Source organism: Triticum urartu, chromosome 3 (genome assembly GCF_003073215.2).
Source record: "Triticum urartu cultivar G1812 chromosome 3, Tu2.1, whole genome shotgun sequence".
NCBI lineage: Eukaryota > Viridiplantae > Streptophyta > Magnoliopsida > Poales > Poaceae > Triticum > Triticum urartu.
This window is the reverse complement of record NC_053024.1, coordinates 629,528,412-629,549,847: the sequence shown is the minus strand read 5'-3', so window position 1 is coordinate 629,549,847 and position 21,436 is coordinate 629,528,412. Positions and strand designations below refer to the sequence as shown.

Sequence of the window (21,436 nt, the reverse complement as noted above, 5' to 3'; positions counted from 1 at the left end):
GGGTTAAAATAAATATGACCCTTGAGTTTGAAGAACCCAAGGGAAGGTATATGGTGGTAGGTAGGCAAATGGTAAAACCAAGGTTGGGCCTTGTTGGAGGAGTTTTATTCAAAGCGAACTGTCAAGGGGTTCCCATAACACCCAACCGCGTAAAGAACGCAAAATCAAGGAACATAACACCGGTATGACGGAAACTAGGGCGGCAAGAGTAGAACAAAACACCAGGCATAAGGCCGAGCCTTCCACCCTTTACCAACTATATAGATGCATTAAAGTAAATAAGAGATAATAATGAGATCCCAACAAAAACCATGTTCCAACATGGAACAAACTTCATCTTCACCTGCAACTAGCAACGCTATAAGAGGGGCTGAGCAAAAGCGGTAACATAGCCAAACAACAGTTTGCTAGGAAAGGTGGGTTAGAGGCTTGACATGGCAATATGGGAGGCATGATACAGCAAGTGGTAGGTATCACGGCATAGCAATAGAGCGAACAACTAGCAAGCAAAGATAGAAGTGATTTCGAGGGTATGGTCATCTTGCCTGCAAAGTTCTCAGAGTTGTCGAAAGCTTAATCCTGGTTAGCGTAATCAACAGGTTCCTCAATCACGTACTCGTCTCCCAGCTCTACCCAAAGCAAGAACACAAGCAAAGCACCAACAATCAATCACGGTGCAATGCACAAGAAACATGATGCAAAACATGGCATGATATGCAAGACATGATATGCAATGCATATGCGTGCTCCGGAAGGGAAAGATTGATCAAGGCATCAACTTGGCAAACCAAGTGTGCCACTGGAAAGATGGGATGATTTCGGTCGAAATCGATATGAAGATCACCCGAATCAGATGCACAGTTTGCAAATGGCAAGCAAAACAATAATGGCACAATTCTGCGATTAACAGCATGATGCCATCTAGAATGCAACAAGAAACTAAGCTACTGCACTCCAACATAGCAACAAGGCATATGGTAGTGATGTACTCAAGATACTTGACAAAACATGAACACTGAGCTACGGCTAATTCACAAAAGAGCAGGTTCAAACAAGCATGACAAAAGTGCAAAAGATATCAGCTTCACAGACTTAGTGAAAATACTAACATGCCAGGAATAACATCAGGAAGCCATGTTTAGAGCAAGAAAACAACATGCTACAGGAATATATCATAGCAAAAGAAGGCATGGCATGATTCTACTAAATGCGTAGATCAAAAGTCCCTTACTGATCATGAGCTAAAAAGGCACAGAAGATATGATGGCACCCATGTAAACATAGCAAGTTTTATTAACAGTTTCAGACTTAGCAGAAAACTGAGCATGGCATAAACAGAATTATGAAGGCATATTTGCGAGCTCAAAACACTCACCACAATGCATTTCATGACAAGATTAGCATACTATCAGCAATAAGACATGTTCATGAAGCTAACCATGGCAAGAGCAAGTTCATAGCATGCATGGATCAACAACAACAACCATGGCAAAATTGATTAACATGTAAACAATCTGCCAGGAACATTTTATAGCAAAAGTAGAGCAAGATTAAGACATGCTAGGGCACTCCATAATTTCAAACATTGGCATGGATGGCTAGAGCATAACCATATGTCCAAAACACCCTTAGTGAAGTTACTCAAAACAAGCATGGATCTCACTGTAGCATCATGTTTACATGGCATAAAAATAACAGTAGAACAAGGGCTTAGCAAAAACCCAAGTCCCTAAAAACAGCAATATCACGAGGCCTATTTTGCATGCTTGTGCTAGTCACCACATTGATCACAAAAATACATGGCAAGTACCCCTGTAAATATGGCATGACATAGATCAAAACACATGTAGATCTTATGCCCATATAATGCACACAACAAATGTGGCAAAAATGACAAAACATCAATATCTGCTAAGTAACAGGAGTAAACATTTTATAGCACTCTTGCATCAATGATTAGGGCATGAAGATTGACCCAAACAAGCATGTCACAATGTAATGAACTGAAGAGAATCTCCCAATGAACATTTTGATATATCATGTGCATGAAACGGAGCTACGGTCACGGAGTTATGATGCAACGAACATGGGCATAAAACATGAGGGGGAAATGATTTGGAGGAAAAACGACCTCCCGAAATCTCAGATCTAGGGTTCGTATTTTCACACGTGAACTGAGATTTGGCGCGAGCTCGCCGGAGTTGGAGGTCTGGTGGCAGCAGATCTGGCCGGCCCCTCACCGGATCCGGCCGGAGGCAGGGTCGGCGGCGAGGTGGGGCGAGGCGCCGGTGCGCGCCGGCGAGGTCGGTATGGCTGTGCGGTGGCCGGCGAGGTGTTGTGTGGCTGCGCGGCAGCCGGAGCGGAGCGAGGCGGCGGCGGGCGCGGTCGGCGGCGGCGGACACGGGTGGCGGGGGAGCGGCGCAAGGAGACGGGCGGTGCGCGGGCTCGGAGGGCCGGACGCGGGCTCGGAGGGCCGCGGCGGGTGGCGGCGGCGCTTGACACGTGGCGGCACGCCAGTGGTGCGGGCGTGGTGGCGCGGGCGTGTCCGGCGGGTGCGGACACGTCCGGCGGCGGAGGGGACGAATTTTTGGGTTTTGGGACCCGAAAATTGGACGGGGTGCACATATTTATAGCTAAGAGGAGGTAGGAGTGTCCAAATGGAGTGTATTTTTCGCCCACACGATCGTGATCCTACGGCGGAGGGCATGGAAGTGGTTTGGAAGGGTTATTGGGCCGTTTTGAAGTGGTGTTGGGCTGCAACACACAAGAGGTCTTCCCGGTTACCCAGTTAACCGTTGGAGTATCAACGGACTCCAAATGGCACGAAATTTGACAGACGGTCTACCGGTGGTGTACCAAGGCCACTTGGCAAATCTCGGTCCATTCCAAGAACGTTTAACACCCGCTCACGAAAAGAGACAAAAGGGGGACGCTGGTGCACGTGGGAGTGTCGGATTGCAAAACGGACAACGGGAAAAATGCTCGGATGCATGAGACGAACACGTATGCAAAATGAGATGCACATGATGACATGATATGAAATGCATAACATGAACAAAATGCAGAACGAAGACAAAAACCCAACCACGAAGGGAAATCTCATAATTTAAAGCCGAAAATGGCAGAGTCAGAGTTACAATTATGGCAAGTTACATCCGGGGTGTTACTTCGCTAAACACTAGTTAGGAGTGGAAATCTCTCACTCTGCCTATCTTCCCTCTTCGACGCCCCAATCACCAAACCGTGAACTTCAACTGATGCCAAAGATTACAGCAAAGGACGCCATCACGAAGGAGCTCGGGGTGACCATTGAAGACCTACTACTGGGTATTTCGCGGCATCTCCGGCACGCCGCAGACGGCGTGATCCTATGCCGGTTCGTGCGTGTCAGCTACCACGTGGACTACCTCCGTGTCCGAGACCCCATACTCCGGATGTGTTGCGGCCATTGGAGGCCTTCCCACATGTACGCGCTCATGCAATGTTCTACATGCCGCTAGGGGATGCGTCTGCTATCTGCCAGGCTCTCCGGGTGGAAGAGGGACCCGCAATCTCGCACCACCACGAGGCGATCATTGTTAAAAAGCGTACTAGAAAAAAAATCATGCTTACGAATAAAATCCAGAATCATTATGAAGACGCAAAGAGGTTAGATTTGGTTTTTACCAACTATTAAAGATTGATGTAGGGTGTGTTTGGTAGCACGTATGGACCTAGCCTAGTTGTTCTCCTCTCATACATGTTGAGTGTAGACATGTTGAGTTCATGCAGTTGTTCTTGTTTGGTAGCGATGTATGCGCTGAGACATGCTGAGCTGAGACTTTGTTTGGCAGCCTGCATGTGTTTAGACATGCTGAACAATTTCGGATTCCGAATATTTTTTTGAATGATGAACAAAATCGAAAAAATGTGAACACAAATTTAACCATATTTTGAAATTTTGAAATTCTAATTTTTTTTAGAAAATTAAAATAAAATTTGAAATTCTGAACTTTTTTGAAAATTTGAACATATTTGAAATTCCTAGTTTTTTGGAAAATTTAAAGAAATTTTTTTAAATTTTAAAAAATTTAAATAAAATTTGAAATTGTGATTTTTTTTCAAAATTCAACAAATTTTGATTTTCTTTTGAAATTCCGAACCTATTTTAGTTTTTTGAAAAATTGAAATTCTGAACATTTATTGAAAATTCAAACAAAATTTGAAATTATGAACATTTTTTGAAATTTTTTAAAAATGAAATTCTAAACTTTTTCAAAAATTTAAATAAATTTTGAAATTCTAACCTTTTTTTGGAAATTTAAACAATTTTTGAAATATAAACATATCTGGACGTGGTCTAGTGGGTGGGGATGAGTGTCAGGGCCATCATGGCTGCCTCCATGCACCCTGTCTGGGGTGCATGAGATGAGCATGGCTGAGGGCTCTTTTATGCATCAGATGAGCATAGCCCAGGTGAGCCCATGCACCCTACCAACCAAACAAAAGTGGGTCGAATTGGGAACTTTTGCCCTCATACACTCTTCATGCACCCTACCAAACACACCCGTAGATTCCCACAGCTAGGTTCTACCTCTCAGCCGTTACAATGTTCTCCCATTCAAGGACCAAAGGAACGATTCCTCTACCAATATCCACACATATGAAATCAACAATCCAACACAGCTTCGGCCGTCCAGAATGAATAACTACCATATACTAGAGAAGGTGTGGAGCAGCCTTCGGCGGAGTGAATTTTCTCGGGAGAGGGAGATGGAGGGCGCAACCTTTAAGGACTACGTTGTTTCTGGAGGGCTGCCCCTCCTCACATATATACATATATAGGCGCATTGGAAGGAGATCGGCGTGGAGGAGGGGATCCCTCCCCTATGGTCGGCCGCACCAAGGAGGGGACGATTCGAGACCGCGAGGATACAGGCCGGGAAGACACAGGACACCGAAGCCATGATGTGATAGCCTGGCTTATTAGGGATGATAGACTACTCATATCAATAAGGAATTCCTTCTTTTCCGGGAGCTCATTCGGACAGAACTTCAAAGTTAAGCGTGGTCAGCTTGGAGTAGACGTATGTGCCAAGAGGAAACGTTTCTGTGGCCCGATGAGGACGTCGGTTCCTCTGAGTGAGGGTGTATGTGATAGCCTGGCTTATTAGGGATGATAGACTACTCATATCAATAAGAAATTCCTTCTTTTCCGGAAGCCCATGCAGACCGATCGGGAAGTTGCTCCCGGGTGTGTCCGGGGTGTTACACATGAAGACGCAAGCCACTAAGGTCGTGAAGCCCCGAGGCCAAGCATCCCAAGACCAAAAGTCTGTGGCCTCAGATAAACTCTCCTGGAGGCCGCTAGTCGCCGAGCCCGGAGATGTTCGAGACAAGGATACCAAAGGCTAGACTGCACCAACCGCTGATTGGAAAGGAGTCCGCTTGGATTTCGTTTTGGAGGAAGCCAGACTCCAAAACTCCAAACAAGTTAAGGAGAATAATGATGATGACTACCTACATCTGTCTATAAATCTAAAACAAAGCAGGAGTAGGGTGCTACCTCAACCACGATGGTCTAAGCCCTGGGTAAAATCCCTTTCCGAACTCCCTCTCGTACTTCCGGCTACACTTGCCACCCTACCGAGGGCACTAACGGTTTTTTGCATCGTCAACATGGCTCATGACGGTGTTGCAAAGGCCCGGCTGCAGAACACCCAACATAATGGCTCATGTTTCAAAGTTCTTGTCTAGCAAATCTTCGATCGAAACCCGACTGATGTTGCAAACCTACGAGTGCGACATGGGTTCATGTTGCATACACTCGTGGTTGAGGTAGCAGACGGCTTGCGACCTGTCGAGTCTTGGTCTTGCAAAAGATCAGGTGGCCAATGCACGCCGTTGTAGAAGAAAAGAAAAAGTGGTCTCTTTTTGTTTGAAACGGTCAATGGGTGATTTCGCTGCTCACCCATCCACCACACCCGAAGTCCATCCCTTTCCCGTGCATTTCCTTCCTCTTTCCCCCGGCTGACCGACCAGCTACCACCAACCCAACCAAACCAACGCGGCAAATTCTTCTCCTCTCCAGCCTACCTCCGCCTGTGTCCTAGCGCTGCCGCCGTGCCGTGCCTCAGCGCCAGCCGCCGCCGACGCCTGAATCCCGTACCACGCCCCCACCCCCAACACCCCCGCCTCTCACGCCCCTCGCGCCCATCGACGATCCCGTTTCCCCTCACCGCAGCATCGCGTTCCCGCGGCCTCCGCCCCTTCCGCAACCTTCGGCCATTGGTTTGTGAGGTATGATCTTGTTTTCACCCGGTGGCTAGTCTAAACACTGCTGATCTCCGCAATTTCTGGGTACGCCGGTGCGCATCCGGCACATCATATTGATCAGCCCCTGTTTTTCCTGTAGTTCAGGACTCTGTTATAGATTAATTACAGATTATGGGGACAGGGAATTTACTTTATAGATCGGTTGTTACTAGTTCGTCTGGAGGCAGCCACATTGGCCCTTTGTGGGCAACCTCCTTCCATGATCGGAGCTCATCAACAATCTTAGATATCAGACTGTGGACCGTGCATGCCTTTTAATTGAAAGTTCAGGATTCTTGACGTCAATTCTTTTTTACTAGCAATTTTCGGCCATGATCGTTACTCATAGACGTCGTGGACGCCCGCATTCACCGTGATAATAGAAACTGCTGTTATGCTTTGGTGCGCCGTGAAATAGGATCATTTCATTCATGTAACGAGTGCTCTGCTGGGCCATGTTTGCATCAGATGGTGTAGCTCATATGATTACATTCTTAACTGAACCGCGCAACCAGCTCATGTTCCCGCGCAATTGAGTATCTACCTCCAGCTCCCTGCCTAGTTTTTGTTGCATTGATGTACCTCTTCTCTCAATCTTGGGCGATGATCATGACAGTTCTAGACACCATGGACGCCCGCAAGAATCTGCTACGCATTCCTGCCCTGTAAAGTAGGAACATATCATGTAACGCGTGCTATGGTGGGTCTGTTTGCGTTCGATAGCGTGGCGTCGATGATTACATCTTAATTGAACTGGGCAACCAGGTCATGTTCCCGCGCAGTTGAGTAGCTCATTTAAATTTAATTCCTAACTACACCATGCAAACTTTGAGCCTTTCATATTTAACTGCTTCGAGTCACATGACATTAAGCTACCTTGATCCTGTGAAATCTTTGAAGTTGAACTTTCCTTCAGCAGAGTCTTCAAGATTTGAGCACCACAGGCAACAGCCTCCTACATCCTAGTGTCGGTACTTGGTAGGGTAATCTTCCCTGGTCCCCAGAAGCTGACTTCTATATGAGAAGCTTGAACAGAGCATGTGAACCATCCTGAAATCTGATGCACATGTGGACCATCCTGGTCGTGAGGCTTCCACCGATCAGTCTTTAATTAGGCTATGCAAATGGCTCTGCTAGCAAGGCTATCTCTTGCAAGCTCTGAAGCAAGAGAGTCTAGTTTGGAAGAAAGACATGCTGGTTCTGATGAACAAACTTTGGAACAATCAACGGAGGAAGCATCTCAAGCATCTCATTTTGACAGTGATTCGCAGGTTCTTCTAGTCAGCTCTTCGGTTGATGGTAGTCTTCCTAATACCGGTCAGCTTGATAGGGAGTGTAACATTGACAATGGGATGATAGGGGTACCAAGTGATAGGACAAATTACAGTGGTGATGCGTCTGGAGAGGTTGCTGACGGGGGGCTTTCTGTCTCTTCCGCCCCTCAAAGGGAGAATGTAATCCTGCCAAGATTGGGTGATATCTGCATGGAAGGGCCATCTGTTCGGCGGCAAACAGCTGACAGGGGATTCCCCAGAATAATATCGTCGTCATCCATGGATGCCCGGGGTGATTTCTCTGCCATCGAGAATCAGGTACGCGAGCTAATCAATGATTTGGGAAGCGATTCCATAGAAGGTCAGAGATCAGCAACATCAGAGATTCGCCTTCTAGCTAAACACAACATGGAGAACAGGATTGTCATTGCTAATTGTGGGGCTATAAACTTGCTGGTTGGCCTTCTTCATTCACCAGATGCCAAAGTCCAGGAAAATGCAGTGACGGCCCTCCTCAATTTGTCACTCAGTGATATTAATAAGATTGCCATCGTGAATGCAGATGCTGTTGATCCACTCGTCCATGTCCTGGAAACAGGGAACCCTGAAGCTAAAGAGAACTCAGCAGCTACTTTGTTCAGTCTCTCATTTATTGAAGATAACAGAGCGAGGATTGGACAATCTGGCGCCGTAAAGCCTCTCGTGGACTTGCTAGGAAATGGGAGCCCACGAGGAAAGAAAGATGCGGTTACTGCATTGTTTAATTTATCCATACTTAATGAGAACAAGGGTCGAATTGTGCAAGCTGATGCTCTGAGGCACCTAGTTGAGCTTATGGACCCAGCTGCTGGAATGGTCGATAAGGCTGTAGCTGTCTTGGCAAATCTTGCTACGATACAAGAAGGGAGGACTGCGATTGGGCAGGCGCGTGGTATTCCAGCCCTTGTTGAAGTTGTCGAACTGGGTTCAGCGAAAGCGAAGGAAAATGCTGCTGCGGCATTGCTTCAGCTATGTACAAACAGCAACAGGTTTTGTAACATAGTTCTTCAAGAGGATGCCGTGCCCCCTTTAGTCGCCCTGTCACAGTCAGGAACACCACGCGCAAGAGAAAAGGTTTGCCACTTCCTCACTTCCTATAAAAAACTTTACAACTAGAAGAAAAATAGTTACAAAATCTTCTTGTTAAGCATTTGAATTTGTTGCAGGCGCAGGCTCTTCTCAGCTACTTCCGCAGCCAAAGACATGGGAACTCGGGAAGGAGATGATAATGATGATGGTCCTACGATTATTTTATAGTGTACATCAAGCATTTCCCTGGATTTCTCAGATGATGGTTATTGTTGTGGCGCTGTGTACTGCTTATAGTCAGATTGAGATTGTGCTCATCATCTCAAGCTACTGGTGGATTAGTTGGTGTGTTTGTGACCGGTCGTTGTTGTTGTTGAGATGGTGTATTTTTCAGGTTTATATTTTTCTACAGCTTGTCTATTGGTATCTGTTTCACTGAGATTTCGTTTCGTACATGTTATTAGCTGATTCAAACAGTGATTTAACCTGCATGCTTTCTCTTCTCTGCCTAGACTTGAGAGATACTAGCGCTCTGATGTGTGTGATCTTGTGACCGTAGGTTAGGGCAGCGTATGTACTGACGTTCTGTGATAGAACTGAAATCAGTAGTTAGTGTCCGGCGTTAACCCTTTTATTCCAGGTGTCAGACAACAAGTGTATGTCTACATGCTCATTGTGATTCTGTCAATCTTTTGGTTATGCATTGATTGTTTTGATGTGGTATGTCTACATGCTCATTGTGATTCTGTCTACATGCTCATTGCAAATCCATCTAGTGGAGATCATTGAGCAGGTTCAGAAAGATTTTTCAAATGGTCCTTCTAGTGCCTTAGTAAATCGTGTAGCCGACAAGTTTGGTTGGTACTGTTTAGTGTTTACAGTTACAGGTGCTGTTTGGTTGCAAATGAAGTTGGTTTGGTTTGATTTTTCTACATTTCTCTCTAGGGCGTGGCTAGGAAATTGGTTAGACTCTTGTCCATGAAGTTGTGAAAAATTTAAATTCTTCTACATTGAATGGGTAGCTACAGCAATAAATTTGGATAATTTCAAAATAATTTGTGTAACAACAAAATATGTTCATGATTTTAACCAGGTCCGTGTATTTTATGGAACCATGGTTGAAAAGGTAGGCCCATTCACATATGGATATATATTCATACATAAACTTTCGAACAAATGGCACACATTTAGCTAGAAAGTCGTCTATTTTAAATTTATAGTAAACTAAAGCAAAAGGTTGAATAAAATAAAAATAAGTAAAAGGAGAAGAAAAAATATAAAAAGAGAAAAATATATATACTAAATTGAAAAAAAATGTCAGATGGCTAAGACAAAATGAATTTGAAAAATGGTCTAGATATATGGGAAGCGTTTCCGGACACCACTAATTTTGCATACAAATGAAGATGTTCGCGAAGATTTGACACGGACAATAGGTTTGTATCCCCACGAAATTCCTTGACTCGGGCCACACTGTTCAACCATGACGGGGTCTGTCCTGCGATAGTTGAGCCCATGATGCTTTAGGTTTTTTTTTGTTTTGAGAAACTGATGCTTTAGCTTTTTTTGGAACAACTAATGCTTTAGCCTTTTCTTTTTGGAGAGTCACTGATGCTTTAGCTGTGCTGCACATCCGGATTCCCGGATTGGGCCGGGATACGTCTCGCTTTGCGCGAGAGAAATGATGCCCTCATGAGCGCCATAAAAGGGCCGGCCCAACTTGGCGTGCATATTATTATTTTTCACCTTTTATAGTTTTCACCTTTTTTTCAAATATATACTGCCTCCTTCCATCTATATAGCCTAATGCGTTTTCAAGACCGCCTTTGAGTATTGACAAGATTAATAGTACATGACATGCATAATGTGAAAATTATATCATTGGAAGCTCCTTTCACATACGAATTTGCCGGTATGCTTTGTGTAAGTTGCATGTCATATATTATTGCTCTAACATTTGGTCAAAGTTAGCCTCGTAAAATGCATTAGGCCCTATATAGATAGAAGGACGGAGTATATATATTTGAAAAACTTAATGTGCTTACAATTTTTTAAAATGTTCACCGTGAATCTGAAAAATTGTCGACACGGTGTTAAAGTTATTTATTTGAATTTTTTTTCTTGTTGTTAGTATTCCATAAATGTTTGTGACATTTAAAAAAAATGTTCATGTGTTTCAGAAAATAAGTACGTTCCATGTTAAAAAAAATTATACAATGTAAAAAAAAGTTTGTGCAATTCGAAAATGTATCATACCATTCAAAAATGCATGTTACATCTTAGAAAATTTTCACGCATTTTAAAATTTTGTTCTTGATGTTATTAGTTTTAGAAAATGTATAAAAATGGTCACATAATGTAATAAAATGTTTTGTATCATTCAAAAATTATATATCAATGTTCATTTGAAAAACATTTAAGACACATTCAAAATTATATTGAAAAACATGTATTTTATATAATTCAAAAATATTTTTTATTTTTTTATACTTTTATGAATAAATATTTTATATGTATACAAAAAATGTACAATATGATTAATAATAGACATCAAAATATATACTTAAGTAAATGTTAATCATGTATAAAAAAATGTTTATGATTTATGCCAATAGTTTACAATGTGTAAAAAATGTAGACATGTGTTAGAAAAAAAACCGATGAAAACCAAAGAAAGAAACTGGAGAAAATAAAAAACTCAAAGGAAATAGTAAAAAGTGATAAGAAAGCAGAGAAGAAACACACATGTCCGCCGCTGTTAATTACCTTGTGGAGAAGCTAGTATGTTCGTAATGAAGTGGTTCATAATAAACCAAGACCACCAACAGAGGTCTCTGTTTGTTTTCTTCAATGTTACCTGGATTCAATCATCGGAATTAAACTGAATATGAATGTCGATTCACGTAAAGGGAAGATGGTCATATCCCTTGATCAGACTGCTAAAAATAAAAACGCTCCGGCTCCAGGTGCTGCTTCCCGTTGATGACCTCCAACGCAAGGGTGGGTCAAGTTGAATTCTGACGGTTCACAAGTATCGAATGAGAGAAGCTGGCACAGGCATGATTCTCAGAGATGATACATGAGCAATCATCTTTTCACATGCAGGAAGTTGTACTCTTGTATGGATGCATTAGAAGTGGAGCTTTGCGCGTGTAAAAAGAGGGTTTAGCCTTTGCCCTACAAAGGAGTGATTTGCCTATCATTATTGAACAGGATTCAGTCAATGTAGTGAACATGATCCAGAGCATTAAGGTTGACAGATCAATCTATGCTCACTTAGTGCATGAGATAAGAAGCTTAGAAGCATTTGTAATTCTTGTATTACTCACATACCGCGTTCTCAGGATAAAGCCAGTGATAGGTTGGCTTCAATTGCTAGACCTAATGATAGACCATTGACCTGGTTAGGGTCAGGACTAGTCGAGGTCTTTGAGATACTCCGAGAGGATTGTAAATTTATTATGATTGAGTAATACGAGTTTTATCCCTGAAAAAAAAACCTTTGACTGTCAAACTTTATAGAGTTGACCAAGTTTGTAGAAAATAATATGAATATTTATTGTAACAAGTTTATATGATGTGAAAATATATGCAATGGTATTGATTTGGTGGTGCATATGTTAATATATTTTTCTACGAACTGGTTGAAAGTATATAAAGTTTGACTTTAGACAAACCTAATATGATTTTCTGATTTTTTGGGAAAGTTTTTTTCCCTGATTTTATTTCTCAACTTCTTGTAAACGGCATGGCTATCATTTGAGAAATAAAGTCTTATTACTGTCAAGTAAAAACAAAATGCTTCAGTTTTTTTTTGTTTTTTTTAGGATCAACAAAATGCTTCAGCTGTGTTGCACGCAGGGTGGGTGCATATATGTTGCGAAGCCATAGCCACGTTCAAGCTAAGCCCTGCATGCATCCCGTGCAAAGCGGATCCAGCTGATCTGACCCGACAGCCGCATTAGTCGCCTTCCTTCACTTGGTCGTCTCCCTCAGCGCAATGAATTAGCGGCGGGGAACAAAATCGATCGCCACGGAGTTATCCTGCTTCCCGCGTTCCTCTCCGACCCGAACCCGACAGCCAGGTCGGTGCAGTGCAGTCGAGGGTGCTCAACCAGCATCTCTCTCGATCGGCAGAGAGTCCCGTGGCGGCGACGATGATCGCCGTGAGCCGGCAGCGCCACAGCACCGCCGCGTGATCCCAAGAGATTCACAGGCGCTGGTCCTTCCACCTGAAGATCCGATCCGGCCAATCTGTTCGTCGTCGTAAGAGTCCACGTAACCCACGGATCCTCGTCTCGTTTCGTTTGAATTCCTAGCCTTATCCATTAGGCGGTTAGGGCAGAATCGCATTCCGCGAGATCCTTTCTTCTTAAACGAAGCCAGATACGTTTAATTCCACACATGTCGTGTATCCCATTCCCGGCAATAATGCCCGTGTTTACGTTTTGCAGATTCGGCGCGGAGGATCGAAGAACGCGCGGCGCGTTTGATTAGATTAGGTTAGACTCGGGAAAACAGATCCATGGCCATGGCTAAACGGGAGAAAACCTTGGCCGTACGCCCCGTACCTGCACCGGTACCCGTACCCGAGGCTCCCCCGACGCCGTCGGCGACGCCGGTGTCGGCAACGGCGACGACGTCCGCGAGGTCGGTCAGGTGGGGCGACCTCGAGGACGCGGCCGGCGGGCTGGAGCGGCCGCTGCTGCGGCAGCGCGGCTCCAACACCACGTCGCAGATGGCCGTCGTCGGCACCAACGTCTGCCCTATCGAGAGCCTCGACTACGAGTGCGTGTCCCTAAACCCTATCTACCGCGATCCTCTGAACTTCGTCCTAAATTCTGTACTAATCTGCGATAGATCTCAGGATCGTGGAGAACGACGTGTACAAGCAGGACTGGAGGTCGAGGGGGAGGATCCAGATCTTCCAGTACCAGGTCCTCAAATGGCTCATGGCGCTCCTCGTGGGATCCTTCGTTGGCCTCGTCGGATTCTTCAACAACATCGCCGTCGAGAACATCGCCGGCTACAAGCTGCTCCTGACCAGCAACCTCATGCGGCAAAACAGGTATACCTAGTCAGACATGTACACCACCAATGCCATCTCCCAAAGACCCAAACAATGCACGGCGCATCATCTCTATCTCTGTGGCTTCAGGAACCTGGAAGCGTTCCTGCTATACATGGCCTGCAATGCGGTTCTCGCGGGATCCGCGGCTGCGATTTGCGCCTACTTAGCCCCCGCGGCAGCCGGCTCCGGCATACCGGAGGTGAAGGCCTATCTGAACGGTGTCGACGCCCACTCCATCCTAGCGCCCAGCACCCTCTTCGTGAAGGTCAGACCAATTTCTTTCTAACTCACTGCCAATGGATGTTTCGGTGCACATTGGACAGGATTAAGTTGTGACTTTGGGACCTGCAGATTATTGGCTCCATATTGGGGGTGTCTGCCGGTTTTATGCTGGGCAAAGAAGGGCCTATGGTGCACACTGGTGCCTGCGTTGCCGCCATGCTCGCCCAAGGGGGGTCGCGCAAGTATGGCCTCACGTGGAACTGGATCAGGTACTTCAAGAACGACCTCGACCGTAGGGATCTTATCACCTGCGGTGCTGCGGCCGGCGTCACTGCAGCATTCCGCGCCCCCGTAGGCGGCGTCCTCTTTGCGCTCGAGGAAGCAACGACTTGGTAAATTTTTACTACTACTAAAACTGTGCATGTTCTATTTCCAATCCTGATTTTGTCGGAAATGCTACAGTGCGCATAGAACTGCTACTAGTGTTTATTCCTTGGGAAAGTGCAGTTTCACCCAAGGTTGGTTTCACATAAATTCATCATCTGTCACATGGAATCACCCCTTTGGTAGTCTTTGGTCCTGATAATATGATCACATTGAACTGTGGAATGAAATTTGTAGCGAGATCTTTTCAATTTTCAAACCGGGCTAATCCCCTCCCATTACTTCCATATAACAGAAACCCTTTGTCCTTCTGATCTCTCAGGTGGCGGAGTGCGCTTCTGTGGAGGACATTCTCCACAACGGCAATGTCGGCGATAGTGCTGCGGTCGTTGATAGAGTACTGCCGCAGCGGCAACTGCGGCCTGTTTGGCAAAGGGGGTCTGATCATGTTCGACGTCAGCTCGCGGGTGACGACTTACACTGCCACTGACATCGCCGCGGTCATACTGCTCGGCATCCTCGGCGGGCTGCTCGGAGCTCTCTTCAACCACTTTGTCGACCAGATCCTCCGCAGATACGGCGTCATCAACGAGTAATCTTCATCCGAATTAACCTCCTTATGAAACGAAAGCATTTCTCGGAGAGCTTCAGGAAGTTGGATCACTGAATGGTTTGAATTTGCAGGAAGGGTGCGCCGTACAAGATCCTCATGACGGTGTTCATCTCACTTGTCACCTCGTGCTGCTCCTTCGGCCTGTCGTCGCTGTCTCCCTGCGTCCCGTGCCCGCCCGAGCTCGCCCCCGGCAAGTGCCCGACCATCGGCCGGAACGGCAACTACAAGAAGTTCTGGTGTCCGGCGGGGCACTACAACGCGCTGGCCTCTCTCTTCTTCAACACCAACGACGATGCCATCCGCAACCTCTTCAGCGGCGGCACGGATAGCGAGTTCGGAGTGTACACTCTGCTCACGTTCTTCATCGGCGTGTACACCCTTGGCCTAATCACCTACGGCGTGGCCGTGCCGTCGGGCCTCTTCATCCCCGTCATCCTCTCGGGTGCCTCCTTCGGCCGCCTCGTGGGCAAGGTCTTCGGCTCGGGCCTCGACACGGGCCTCTTTGCGATCGTCGGCGCAGCCTCCTTCCTCGGCGGCACCATGCGGATGACGGTGTCGGTGTGCGTGATCCTGCTGGAGCTCACCAACGACCTCCTGCTGCTGCCGCTCATCATGCTGGTCCTGCTCGTCTCCAAGACGGTGGCGGACTGCTTCAACAAGGGCGTCTACGAGCAGATCGTGCGCATGAAGGGGCTCCCCTTCCTGGAGGTGCACGCCGACGCGTGCATGCGAAGCCTGGTGGCCAGCGACGTGCTGTCCGGGCCGGTGATCACCTTCTCCAGCGTGGAGCGCGTCGGCTCCGTGGTGAACACGCTGCGGCGCACGGGCCACAACGGGTTCCCAGTGATCGAGGAGGAGCCGTTCGCGCCGGCGCCGGAGCTGTGCGGCCTGGTGCTGCGCTCCCACCTGATCGTGCTGCTCAACGGCAGGACCTTCACGAGGGCCCCCGTCAAGACCGGCGCCGCCGAGGTGTTCCGCAAGCTCAAGCCCTTCGACTTCGCCAAGGTGGGGTCGTCGGGGAAGGCGATGGAGGTGGACGAGCTGAGGCTCACCGAGGAGGAGATGGACATGTACGTGGACCTCCACCCGATCACCAACCGGTCGCCCTACACCGTCCTGGAGAACATGTCGCTGGCCAAGGCCGCCGTGCTCTTCCGCGACCTCGGCCTCCGGCACATGTGCGTCGTGCCCAGGACCCCCGGGGTAAGAACTCACTGCCCAGCTCCGCCATTACTTGCCGCCATTTCTACCATCCTCTGACCACGCGTGCGTGTGCATTGCAGAGACCGCCGGTGCTGGGGATCCTGACGCGCCACGACTTCATGCCGGAGTACATCCGCGGGCTGTTCGAGAACGTCCTTCGCGAGTAGAGGAAGATCGCGGTCATTTTCTTTGCATATATTTTACGCACGTTTTCTTTTTTCTTTTGCACATATTAAAGTATTTTTAGTTCTACTACTGTCTACTGCAAAGCTGCGTTTAGTTTTGTTAGTGAGTCCCTTAGCTATTTTAGGCTCACTTGCTAGCACCCCGCGAAGAAGTGGTGTGATCGACCCTGAATTAGTGGATTTTGTTGAAGTTGTAAGCAAATCATCGATAATTAGTGCTCACTATTTTATTGGCATGCCTGATATCGATTGATAGCCATTGTCAACTCCGTGATGACATGCGTATCGTTGACCGAGAGCCATCGTTGTCGCCATGATTTTTCACTACGATCTATAGGCGCCACCACCATGCGTCGGTGGGAGGAACTGTCGAGTACAGTTTTGGTGTCTAAATTCCAACTTTGATAATGAATTGCTTGCTTCCCACACACGCGCGCACACACACAAAAAAAATTGCGTGAACAAAGTCAAAGTTCAGACAAAAGAGATTGTTGACAAATTAACCAAGAAGGCTGTTGAGGAATTCCTGAGAAGACTATATAAGGCCATAAAGGCTGGCTATAGTGGTGATATCATAACTGGTATCATGCATTCGAGAATATCAAACATATTGATAAAAGAGGGTTAGATTAACATACGTAGATACCGTATCATATTAAATATCATATTAAATGATATACTACTTTCTGTCATGTATGATAATAAATATGATCATCTATGATACTACTCTATGATACTATGCACTACTCCTATGAAGGTAGTATCATACACTAGTATCATATGCATGATACTAGTATATGATACTCCCCACTTAAGTAGCCTAAGGGTCAGGATACGCCATGATGTGCGTGAATGTAACGCCCCGAGACCGTTGCGCCAGGTGTCTTCCAGTTATTCGCTGTTTTTGCCATGTCATTCGCTTGTGTGTTACATCTTGCCATGTCATCATGTGCATAACATCATTATGTTTTCAAAACTTGCATCCGTCCGGGTTCTCCAAGTTCTTTCCGTTGTCCGTTCTAAGCCCAGACACACTTGCACGCGCGTGCGGCACGTCCGAAATAGTATTTTATAAATGGCTGAAAAATGTTTTCGGAATGGGTTGAAAGTTGGCATGCGGTATTGTTATGTTGTCAATACGCCGCCCACCAAGTTTCATCGCATTCGGAGCTCGTTTGTTGCCCCAACGGATAACTATAGCGGCACCGCTGCCGGTCTAACGTCGAACGTTTTCGGTCTCCGAAAACTGCTGTCGGATCTCTCTCTCTCTCTCTTCTCTCCTCTCAGCCCGAGGCCTTCGTTCCATAGCCCACTAGCCCCAGCTAGGCCCGCTTGTCTTTGTCGACCTCTCTCAGACCCCCTCGCGTGCGCGTCCGAAACTTTCCCGATCCCGAATCGGGCTGTCGTTACCGATGGGTCCGGATCATCCCTAAACATCTATAAAGTATCATCGGTTTCTCGTTGGAGTCTCCTAACCTAATTATCTGGGACCGTCCGATTACGATTGGAGGGGCTAGGATGCCCCTACCCAAATCAACTAGCTATATATAAGGAGGAAACCCTAGTTTTTAGGCCACTCACTACAAGAAATTTGTTAATCCATGACAGATTTCTATTGACTTTTTAAAACTGTCATGGATGGCGTGGTATAGCCCACCAAGCCCGCCCAAGCCCGCTAAAGCCCATCTAATCTTTACCCATATAAAATGCTAACCCTAACCCTCGTCCTCGGCCCCTCTTCTCTCCCTCGTCCGCAGGCCCCTCCTAACTCCCAATCGCCGCCACCTACTACCTCGCCTCCCTCCTCCCACAACTCTCCGTCAGCGAGCAGTAGAGGAGCCCGCCCCCGCTGCCGGCCGCCTACACGCCGGTGTGCCCTTCCTCACCCCAGCGGCGGCGCTCGGATCTCGCCCCGCCCTGCCGCGGCAGAAGACCAAGCCGGCGAATTCGCTCCTCCGCCCGATTCACCTCCACCCAGGCCGCCTCTCGCCTTCACCCGCCCTCGACGCGCAGGGATTCCCGCATTCGTTCAGGTACCGATGGATCTGCTCTCCCGCATCCTCTTCTTCCTCTCGCCCCCGGATTTCCCGTTCAGATTCGATTCTCCCTCCTCAGATGGACGCGGAGGACGCACTGGGCTTCTGGGAGGACGGCGCCATCCGCTTTATCTTCGGCGAGGATGTGGACGCCAGAGTAGATACGACGGCGGCACCGGTGCGAGTGCCTTCGACAGGTCGCTCATGGAGCTCCGCGTCTTCTAGGAGGTCTTCTCCAGGGTGTCGGGCAGAAGGAGGGCGATGTCTGGTGAGGCTTTGCTTCTCTCCATACCCTCTGTCCCACAATGTTTTTCGTTCTACATCCATGCACTCGTTCCAAACAAGATAGGTAATGCATTTCTGTGATGAAGATCTGTGATATTTTCTCTTTTTCTCTTTGAGATACTATGGACATATACTGTACAACAACAAAACATAAATCTGTTGCACTAGGTTTTTTGTTGCTTACATAAATCAAAGCATGCATGCTGCAACGTCGACTTGTTTGTTTCATATGATTATATATTGCAGTTGTCCTCCTTTACTGCTCAATAGTTGGTAGGTATGTTGTAAATAGTTGTTCTGGGTTGTGCACCTTGCTAAATTTTAATTTGTGTGCACTGTATTTGTATCCAACTGTGTAAATTTGTAATATACTATGTTAATTGTGGTCTTGTCTCTAGTAGCACAACCTTAAGACATAATCCCTCTGTCCCCAAATACATGGTGTATAAATTCAGTCAAGAAGTCATTTCTTTCTAAGTTTGACCAAATATGTAGGAGAAAATATCAACAACTACAGTGTTCAATAAATATATTATGAAAGTATATCTAGTGGTGGATATATTGATGTTGGTTTGACATTATTTATGTTCATATTTCTGTACATAATCTGCCATCTATTTTGGGGACAGAGTATTGCTACTTTCTTTCTTAAGCATGAAGTTTGCTCACACGATTTATTGCAACTGTCCCGCTTAAATATGAACTGCAAGTTCTTTCATTATGTGCCTGTTGCAATAATCTGTTGTATATGATGCTCCTGTTCTTTATCTGTTAAGTATGTGCCTGACCTTTACTGCTCCTAGTTGGTAGGCTGTTGTAAATAGTTGTTTTGTGTTGTCCGCCTTGCTTAATTATATTTCTTCCATGTATTGGTGTCCGTCTGTGTGTAAGCACGGAGTATATATGTTCTGTTAAAATAGCTCTTCGAGACACGATTTTTGCTACTGTATTAATAGAGCGACATGTTTTTTAGCGTTTTGTTCTCAAGTCAATTCATTAATCTCAATCAAATGACTAAGAGTAAGATTGTTTGCTTTGTAGTTGTACACTGCTAATTCAGAAGTCCGATGTATGTTGTCTGATTTTTTGAATAGTAATTGCCTACAGCATTTATCCTGCCAGCTTTTAGAATTGAGAAATTCATACCATTTTATATCTAAATGAAGAAAAACTCGTATATGTAGATTCTGTAGGTACATGCTTGTTCTTATCTGCAGTTTTATTGCATGTATTGAGAAAAAGTGCCATGGCTGCCACCTCCCATGTCCTCCGTCCGCCTCATCATCCCCGGTGAGCTCGCCAAGAACACCATTCTTGAATGTCTATGAAGTTTGGACAGTGCACTGAATATTCATACACTTTACTCAAACATCTATTTGCCCTTATGTTCTGCTATGGCACTCGCTCAATTTGCATTTGTGAATTATGATGTTTGCTGGAAGTAAACTTGACTAAAAATACACATAATTCATGCTTGTTCTTCCAACCAAAAACTCAGTCCATGCTTTTGGTCTTTTACTTACATTAAATGATTATTGAGATGTCCCTTTGTCACTGAAGAAGATAATTTGGAATCCAGCTCTTGAAAAATGTTTGGTTGAGTTACTTCATGAGCACAACACTTCTTACTGCTGGCTATTTTCTTTTCTTTTCTCACCGTGCGAGCACTAGCAGTGTAGATTTTGTGAGATTTGCTAGTTAGTTAAGCAACTACTAGAATTTTGGATAAGACGTGATTCAGTTTTTACATTTGTTGCAATTCTCTTCTATCTATTTATATCTAACATATCTAATGGTCTTGTAAATATGCTAGGTATGATTGCATAGTGGGCTACTTGGTGCTTCCAATAACAATCAGCATGGCATGATACATAGTTTCCATCAGGAGGGCCGACGCCAAGATGAATAATAACTTCAATAGTTTAAATGTTCTCTTTGTGTGAGCTGGATTGTACTATTTCCTAACTTTGTTGAGTGATATTTTGTCAACCTATATTGTAAAATTATCATTTCCTGATAATTTTGTAAACTTCTATATTGTAAATACCTGTGGATGATTGCATGTTGATTCATATATGTATGTATGAAACTTTGGAAATACTTTGTCTTGGGCCATAGTTTGCATTATAATTTGTGGAACGCATTGTGCTTAAAAATGTAGTTGTTGAAAATTGGGCCGAATGAAATAGGCTAATGGGAAGAACTAAATTTAAATTGCCCCAAAATCCGTGACGATTTCTGTGACAGAAAATAGTGTCCATGTAGGCAGCCACGTCATTGCAGTTGGTTAATTGAAAATCCTACGTGGCGTCAATCCATGACGGACTGTTCCGTCACAATGATTTGGGCCTGGGGCAAATCCATGACGGTGAAAATCCGTCATGGTCAGCATGATGCCAAATTATCACGCGATATACATGACGGACATCGACAGTTTTCTCCTAGTCCATGACGGACTGTCACCGTCACGTATTAACAAATTTCTTGTAGTGACTTGTCCCATCCATCCTCCTGCCCGCTGCCACCTACCTGCCTTTCTCTCCACCTCGGGATCCTCCCGATCCAAATCCACCCGAACGCCTCCACCTTGATTTCAGAACCGCCCAATCAGAGCCCTCCCATGGCTCCCCTCGACTCCTCCCTCCTCCTGGCCGAGGAGCCAGCCCGCAGCCGCATCGAGCTCCTCCCCGAGCACCGCGCCCGCGTCTAGTAGATGAGCGCCGCCCCTCTCCTTCACGTGGTCTCTCCCTCCCTCCGGTTCTTTCTCTTTCTCCCTCTGAATTCTTCTCTCTCTCGATCTT

The 21,436-nt window shown here is 46.0% G+C and overlaps 2 protein-coding genes and 1 long non-coding RNA gene across 4 annotated transcripts; all 3 read left to right on the top strand.

Moving 5' to 3' along the window:
- The first annotated feature begins 5,995 nt into the window (after positions 1-5,995).
- Positions 5,996-9,147, top strand: LOC125545471 (U-box domain-containing protein 4-like). Of its 2 annotated transcripts, none has more exons than XM_048709417.1 (3): positions 5,996-6,279; positions 7,214-8,681; positions 8,774-9,147. In XM_048709417.1, the coding sequence occupies exons 2-3, from the start codon at positions 7,413-7,415 to the stop codon at positions 8,831-8,833; spliced, it is 1,329 nt and encodes a 442-aa protein (XP_048565374.1). In that variant the 5' UTR covers positions 5,996-6,279; positions 7,214-7,412; the 3' UTR covers positions 8,834-9,147. The 2 variants fall into 2 exon arrangements, with proteins under 2 accessions (XP_048565374.1, XP_048565375.1); XM_048709418.1 differs by having other exon boundaries at positions 7,211-8,681.
- A 4,020-nt stretch (positions 9,148-13,167) lies between these two features.
- LOC125545469 (chloride channel protein CLC-c-like) lies at positions 13,168-16,415 on the top strand. The gene is made up of 7 exons (XM_048709416.1): positions 13,168-13,424; positions 13,504-13,704; positions 13,795-13,972; positions 14,059-14,321; positions 14,636-14,905; positions 14,998-16,129; positions 16,210-16,415. The coding sequence occupies exons 1-7, from the start codon at positions 13,168-13,170 to the stop codon at positions 16,294-16,296; spliced, it is 2,388 nt and encodes a 795-aa protein (XP_048565373.1). The 3' UTR covers positions 16,297-16,415.
- A 1,632-nt stretch (positions 16,416-18,047) lies between these two features.
- Positions 18,048-20,743, top strand: LOC125545470. The gene is made up of 4 exons (XR_007300044.1): positions 18,048-18,347; positions 18,430-18,618; positions 19,820-19,925; positions 20,449-20,743. It is a non-coding gene; the product is annotated as an uncharacterized LOC125545470 (long non-coding RNA).
- Positions 20,744-21,436: the final 693 nt, after the last annotated feature.